Raw genomic sequence first — 7,889 nt, 5'->3', positions numbered from 1 at the left:
GAGGCCTAGTCCTCGCATACGCTGGGCGTACGCTGTTACGCCGGGCTTAAGTTGGATTGGGCCGGTGACTCTCCCTTCGTATAATACCGAATTTTGTTTTAAATTTATATTTTTATTATTTAGTAAACTTCTAAAATTCATATCTTCTTCATACGAACTTTGTATTCGACGTTCTTTATATCCACGCATAGGTGAGACTACGATCTACAACTTTCGTTTAGACTCCGTTGGCAAATTTTGAAATTATTTTCATTATTTGTTTTTAAAAGGTCGGGGTAAGAAAAATTCGTTAGAAATCCATAACTCATTTATCCGGTGTCTGTTTTTGCCAGAATTTTTACCGTTGAAATACCATTGTTGAGACCTTCGACTCTCATTTAGGTCATTCCGGCCAAAAGTCGCTCGATCTCTGTTTCGAGTTTTTAGCTGTCTACCGCTATACCGAACTTGGAAAAATCATAACTTCCTCATACGAAGTCAGATTTGGACGTTCTTTTTATCTACGGTCACGGTTTAATGATATCTAACATGGTAGGTAACTAAAATAGAGACTTTTTGTACAATTTATTTTCAAAGATAAATTTTATTATTTTCGAAAGTGGTTACAATACTTGGCTTTGGCAGACAAGTAGTCAATGCTTTCATCTCCATGGTCAATGCTTTCATCTTTATGATGGTTCTGTTTGTTTTGGCAGACAAATAGTCAATGGGAAAAGAGACAAAACAAAGTTCTTGTAATAAATATTATTTATTTATTAAACACTGAATTCCCATTTCTTGACATTTCATTCTCACTTTTATGTTCTGTTCCATTAATTTCTACTTTTATTAACATAATCAATCTAATAACTCCTGATCGCATTTTAGGCTGATTGAGGAGCTGGATGCAGCAAGGCAAAGACTTGTTAATGAAGTCACTAAGTATCCAAGAGGCAAAAGTTTAGTTGATGATAAACATTTTTCATGTGGTAAAACCACGATTAGAGTTTAATTGTTCCCATTTTGGTAACTTGTTAATGATGTTGATTTTGATTCACAGATTACTTACTTTATGCTATTAGAGTTTGCTTTAATTACCAATGATTATAAGGGTTTTATCTAATGATAATCATTTGCATTTGGATTCCACTCTTTTTCTGTTATGCAGGGAATTACATAAGCAACAGGTTTCTTAAAGTTTCATGTAATGGAGGCTTAAATCAAATGAGAGTTGCGGTTTGTGTTTCTTCTTTTCCTCTTTCATGTATATTTTATTCTTAAACACCACTTATTTATTTTTAAAATCAGCTTATCAATTTCAGATATGTTACATTTTGATAGTTGCACGTCTTTTAAATCTCACTCTGGTTGTTCCAGAGCTTGATAATACATCTTTCTGGGCTGATTCTAGGTAGTTCCAGGGGCATTTTAGTAAATTTGATGTTTTTGGAAACTATGACTTACAAGTTATGATGTTTGATTGATTCAGTGATTTTGAGGACATTTTTGATGTGGGGCCATTTCATTGAATCACTAAGAGATGAAGTCCAGATTGTTAAAAGGTTGCCAAAGAGATTTAGCAGGAAATACGGATTCCAACCATTAGAAATGCCACCTATCAGTTGGTCAAGTGAAAAGTATTACCTTGAACAGGTTGGTATATTTATTAAAAAGGTCAAATGCAAGTAGACCTTCTGTTAATGGAAATATGTCATCAAGTTCTTCAGTTCCAAATTCTGTTTATATGGAATTTGTTTTTGGAGCCTCAAAGGATCATACCTCTCAAAATGATGCAACTCCAATACAGGTAGACAACCAAGGTATGCAAGTTCTTTTGTTCCTTTTAATTAAAAATAGAAAATCTTGTCCATGTTCTTTTTTTAAACTTTACATGTAATTTCTCAGATGCACATTGGTAGCTGTTTTAGCTTAATTCAGTACTTAAGCAATCTGTTTTAGCTTAATTCAGTACTTAAGCAATCTGTTCAACACTCAATTAGATGACATCTTCTAGTAGCAACACAGTAACTTTGCATTCTGGATGCCATGGATCAAGATCAAGGTTCCTTCTTCCTAGTTCCTTCATCCTTTTCATTTTTTTTCAAAAAAAAAAAAAACGATTAAAATTGAATTCACGATGATGTTTCAGATAATGAAAGTGGGAAGAGTGCAAGAAGCTTTAGGGAGCAAAGAAGGACACAGTATGATGAGAAGTTATCCATTGTTGATGGTGTTTTTTTAAACCATGTAGAATGTAGTGTTATGTACACAAATGATAAGGCGTGTGATGATTATGAAAATTTCGTCAAGTTAATAATTTTGTTCTTCATATGAATTATATTTGCAATAATGTAGTGTTTTGAGATTGTATGGAATTTTAATGTTTTGCAATTAAATTTACTATATTAGCTATGTTGTAAATTTACTGCTTTAGCAATTTTGTGATGTGAAAATGGGAAAGCATAGAGAAAAAAAGAGCAGTTGTATGGGCATACCTATAGAGACGACATGTTGTTTCTATAGGTAGATCTATAGAGACGACATGTCGTCTCTATAGATGCATATACCACAACGACATGCTATTGGTAAAGGTTAGACGGATCGAGTCTACATCTTTATTTATGGAGGCGATATGTTGTCTTTATAGATACACCTGTAGAGATGGCATGTCGTCTCTATAGCTTCATCTATGGAGACCAGCACCGTATAGCGACGGACCAGAACAAGACACCATGTTGTCTCTAAAGGATACTTATTGCGACGATATTTATAGTGACGACCAAAAAGATCTATTGCGACGGGGCTATGGTGACGAGAGCTATAGTGACGACATGTCGTCCCTGACACCTATAGGGATGATTTTTTTCACCTATAGAGACGACATTTGTCGTACCTATAGGTCCCGTTTCTTGTAGTGCAATGAGAGAAAATGGGTTTTAGGAAAAACCTAACGAAGGAAAAGCATTCAAAACTTTGATACCAGGTAGAATGATATCTCATTAACCCCACTAATATATATATATATATATATATATATATATATATATATATATATATATATATATATATATATATATATATATATATAAAAGTGCCCTAAGCTAGAGTAAAAGTTGGCTATGGAGTAACAATTTTCTTATATATGTAGAGCTCCAAGTTAATTTTGGTTCTTCCTGAAAATTATAGTTGTCTTCTGATACGTATCAACCAAAAGTGATCATTTTCGTGAATATCTCGTATACTATTATATGTGTCATTTTTTTTGAGCCTTTTTGTTTATGTGTAACTTTGCATCACTCGAGGGCCTATGATCAATAGGGACATAAGGTGGCATGTCTGCTAGGCCCAGGACTAAGAACTTAAGATAGACATCCATAAAAATACCGGTTGCATACTAGTCCCATAAAAAGACCGAGACTGAACTTGTTTAAAACGAGACCTGGCCGAAAAACAAGCTAGGCCGTTCTGAGACCGGTTCCAATATATATTAGACTGTTCCAAACCAATACCGTTCGACACCGACCCGAGACATGTTTAAAAATAGTAGCCAAAGTTTATAAACATCATCTTTTGTTAAATTAGATAAATTTTAATCACATTATCTAACTTTTTTTCATTTTTTTTTCTTTTATTAAACTGAAGTGTATCATCTTTAATAAATCTTAATTCTCCATTTTTGTGCTAATCACATCTTTGTTAATGGAAAAACGTGAAATTAAAAAAAAAAAAAAAAAAAAAAAAAAAAAAAAAAAAAAACGAACTGAAAAACACACAAGGAAAGACCATGAGACGGTTCCGAAAGAAGACCAGACCTCCAAGACTGACCACAAAAGGCTAGACCGTTTCAAGACAGACTAAAGACCGGTTTAAGGCCACGAATATGCATCTCTAACTTAAAGAGTACAACAGCCCTCATAAATGGGTCAAGCAAATTGGGGCCTATGGAGTTCAATAAGGCAGTCATACAACTTTTCCACATGGAGACACCCTAATTAATGAGTAGGGCTTTACCCATTAAACCATTGTTGGGACTTGGAAGTGAAACATGCCGAAGCCATAACTGATCGAATCAATGAGTTTAGGAGTTTGATTAGCTACTTTGATACCATTCGTTAGGTCCAATATGGACAATACATGTTAGTTTGTAAAGAATTACTATATTGCTTGTGGAATGTAAATAAAAACTTTATAAGCATATTTTGATTTGTTTCATTGTAGGTCATACTTACTAATCAAATTTATCATAACCATCACTACTACGAAATAAGAACTATTAATTCTTGCAATTCAATTCCAATCACTTTAGGTAAATATAGATTTTAAACTTTCTTGAAATGGGTGTTGATCACATGTTTGTTCATGATTTGGTAAAATTAGTTTTCATCTTTGATTCGACTTAAACTGTATTTTTTTAGTTTGATGACTAGAAGGTGATTGTGGTGGTGGTAAAGGAGGATAGGGTTGAGATTTTTTTTTTATTTTTAAATGTGTTTGATATTATTTGTAAAAACTTTAAAATACATGTACAAATGCATTAGAGCATTTTAAATATAATAGTTAATTATAATAGCTTCAGACATGTACATTTTGTATTATTACTTGTATACTATGCATTTTAATTCCAATAAAAAAGGTTCAAACAATTTTTTCTAAACAAAATCACTAATACAAATACATCCACACAACATTTACAATTTGGAATAAATCATGACAAATTACTTCAATCTGTTTGCAAATTACACAATACACAAAAGCGAAAGCTTTTACAAATTTTACCTTTTTCAAGGGTTAATATTGTTTTCAAATTTGAAAGAATGTTTACTTTCGCCCCTTATAGTATTATTAATGTAAAATATGTACGCTAATCTTCATTTGATAATATTAACAGAAATAAAGATCAAATTTGTACCTATTTTTTCCACTATGGAAATACACGTATGAACTTGTCGTATCACATTTTCACCTTAACACTTAAACTCCTGTATATTACAAACCACCATTAGCTCAATTAGTAGAAACTAGAAAGTCGTAGCTAAAATGACCAAAAGGTCCTTGTGTTTTCTACATATTTACAAAATTAACATTTACCTCGAAGAGATTTCTCATAGTTGTGCAACTGTGACATAAATCCAGAGTTTGGAGAAGCCACACTTCGTTTACTTTTCACACGTTGTAAAGCTTCGGATACACTCATGCCATGTTTTTTCATCAGATATGCCACAACAATAGTAACACTAGGTCAAAAAAAATATACCAGTCGTTAAATTATTATCATTTTTATTTTATTTATCATTTTTTTTTTGTTTAAATACAATTTATGGTAAGATTAAATATTAACCCTGTTTTGCGAGAGACAAAACCTGCCAACATATGAATGTTTATGGACCAAACCTGCCAATATACAAAAGTCTTGTGGCCAATGTTTGAAACCCAAAAAGTCAGTACCCAAACCTGCTAATATATTAATGTCTAGAAACCAAACCTATCGATATACGAAAGTCTTTGTGGCCAAATTCTGAAACCCAAAAAGTCTAGGGACCAAATCTGTCAATATATTAAAATCTTGTGCCCAAAGTATGAAGCATACGTAAGTGTTGCGGGTGATGGTGGAGAGAAACGGGAGGGTATGGTGGGGTCCTTTGTAATTTAATATTATTATAAATTGTAATTAAGAAAATAAATGATAAAATAAATAAAGGGTATAGCAATCATTTTATATATAAAGCACAGGGACCATTTATGTAACTTTGACAAAAAATATTTGCCTTGCAATGGTAATTACACTAATGAGCAATCACATTTTTATAAATAAATCAATTCTACCATATTGAATCTTTATCACATATATTGGCAGATGAATAATTAAAAAAAAAAAAAAAAAAAAAAAAAAATTAGAATGTTAAAAATCACCTTCTGGATCTTCCCACAAAGCAATGGACTAATACGCCACCTGTTCTTTTAGCTTCTTCAATGAAACTAAAACACTCATCGAAGAACTCTGCAATATTTACATGTTCTCTATCGGGAACTAAATCAAGAACACAAATATTTTACACCATTACTACATATACCAAAAGAGTAAACCAAATTTTATTTTTTTAGTAATGACATAAATACCCTTCCCATCAACATCATTGAAAATAGTCCTAAAAAGTTGTTTGTGACACTAGATGGATAACGACAGACTTTCTAGGGCTATTTTTATGATGAGAATGAGAAGGGTATTTACGTCTTTTGCACATACATGAAATCGAGAGTGAGTTCCTATCATACCATCAACAATTTTGTAGGTGAAATCATTAGGGTATGTAGGAGGTAGTGAATTGGCAACAGTTAAAATGTGTGTAACATTCGAGCTTTTCAAAAGGCTCTTGTTATTAGCAGCTCCAATAGAACCCAAATAGAGACCCTAAATTTTAAAAGCAAAAAAAAGCAGGGAAATTACTCAATTAGGCATTCTATAGATTATCCCCTATTTATATTTTTTTCTTTCTATTTCATTGAGTGTCTAAATGTTATGTTATAGCACTTTAATGGAGAAAAAGAAGCACATTATTTACCTCTTCAATAAGAGCTGGAACATTATCATCTTTAACATATTTAGTGGCATACATTACTCTAAGAAGTGCAGAAATGCGCTCCTTGTAGAGGTTATCAAATTGATCCATTGCATACACCAAAAATGAGTAATCTCCTTCTAGCTTTCTACCGATTAATCAGAGAATTCAGACTGGGTGTTTCCAAAACTAAACAATTGTTTGGATACGTGAGCTCTTGATAATCCTTGAAATAGATTCAATCGCTATTGCCACAAGAAACTATACCCACGAAAGAAAAACCAAAAATGAGAAAAATTAGGGCTAAAACGAGGCATCGAGACTTGAGATTGAATAAAAGGCAGAATCGTTATTGATGTGTGAGAAACGTTTCAAATCGAAGGTTTTAACAGGAAATTGGGGAATTAAACGGAGAAAATTAGTGAAGAAAATGGTCAGATAACTCAAATTTTATAGATTTATGAATACGACACCCATGTGGTTCACATCTAGGGTGGATAAGAAAAGTATCTAAAGACATTTAATTATTGTCGAATTCAATAACAATGTAGAAAGAATAAACGTTCTGATATACTTACGAGTTGATGAAGATCAGCAGCAGTTCGTCATGCGTGAATGCTCAGGAAAGCGTTTGTATTTGACTATATGAAATACGAGAACGAACTGATATTGAGAGGATGTTGGAATACTTTTATTAGAATATGTTGGAATACTTTTATTAGACTTACTGGACATGTATTGGGGTTGGGGGAGTAGTACTCAAATGAATATTATCTATGCGATGCAGGCGATAACAGTTAGGAAAAATTCTTAGGAACAAAAATATAATGAAATGCGATGTGAGGTGACGAGAGGTATATACGATGTAGGAGATGATGGTTAGGGTAAATCATTAGGGAAGAATAAATAAAGATAATGGGGTGGATAATCGCGTTAATTGTTTCACATGAAGCATGTGAAGAAACAAATTAACTATATTATTGTGGGTTGAAAAACCTATGTACTCATCAGGTTTTTCAACCTGACATACTCAGTTTATTTGTATCACAGGTATCGATGCGAAGATATATTACACTGAGAGATTAATGGAAATGTAAATTGTAACAACCCGTTATTTCAGGTCAATGTAATGTCTAAAATTCAAGTCTTGTAATCTCTTTGTGAAGTAATAAGAATATCATCGGAAATGAAAATGTTCACAAAGAAGGTTTCCAAAAATATAAAGAACACAAAAATCCAAGTTATAACGAAGGAATTATGACTAATCAAATATTCGTAACAATACCGGTAAAACACTGTTAAGCATAAAACGAGAAATTTCAATAAGATACTTTTCAACCTTAGGTGTCGAAA

The 7,889-nt window shown here is 32.5% G+C and overlaps 1 protein-coding gene and 1 long non-coding RNA gene across 7 annotated transcripts; one reads left to right on the top strand and one right to left on the bottom strand.

Annotated features, from left to right (window-relative positions):
• Window positions 1–696: 696 nt before the first annotated feature.
• LOC144997926 (uncharacterized) lies at window positions 697–2,400 on the top strand. 4 transcript variants are annotated; one of them, XR_013660018.1, is made up of 6 exons: window positions 697–1,215; window positions 1,302–1,390; window positions 1,469–1,632; window positions 1,707–1,799; window positions 1,885–2,041; window positions 2,129–2,400. It is a non-coding gene; the product is annotated as an uncharacterized LOC144997926 (long non-coding RNA). The 4 variants fall into 4 exon arrangements; XR_013660016.1 differs by having other exon boundaries at window positions 1,707–2,041; XR_013660017.1 differs by having other exon boundaries at window positions 1,469–1,799.
• A 2,294-nt stretch (window positions 2,401–4,694) lies between these two features.
• Window positions 4,695–7,352, bottom strand: LOC144997884 (dual specificity protein phosphatase 1-like). Of its 3 annotated transcripts, XM_078957740.1 has the most exons (7): window positions 7,265–7,352; window positions 7,115–7,177; window positions 6,540–6,797; window positions 6,253–6,388; window positions 5,890–6,007; window positions 5,068–5,213; window positions 4,695–4,958 (listed from the first exon to the last, which is right to left on the bottom strand). In XM_078957740.1, exons 3-7 carry the CDS (start codon window positions 6,645–6,647, stop codon window positions 4,951–4,953), a joined length of 516 nt encoding a protein of 171 aa, XP_078813866.1. In that variant the 5' UTR covers window positions 6,648–6,797; window positions 7,115–7,177; window positions 7,265–7,352; the 3' UTR covers window positions 4,695–4,950. The 3 variants fall into 3 exon arrangements, with proteins under 3 accessions (XP_078813866.1, XP_078813865.1, XP_078813868.1); XM_078957739.1 differs by lacking the exon at window positions 7,265–7,352 and having other exon boundaries at window positions 7,115–7,258; XM_078957742.1 differs by lacking the exon at window positions 7,265–7,352 and having other exon boundaries at window positions 5,890–5,977; window positions 7,115–7,258.
• Window positions 7,353–7,889: the final 537 nt, after the last annotated feature.

This window comes from Lactuca saligna, chromosome 5 (genome assembly GCF_052625555.1).
Source record: "Lactuca saligna cultivar CGN05327 chromosome 5, ASM5262555v1, whole genome shotgun sequence".
NCBI lineage: Eukaryota > Viridiplantae > Streptophyta > Magnoliopsida > Asterales > Asteraceae > Lactuca > Lactuca saligna.
The sequence above is the reverse complement of the archived record's forward strand: the minus strand, read 5'-3'. Positions and strand labels throughout refer to the sequence as shown.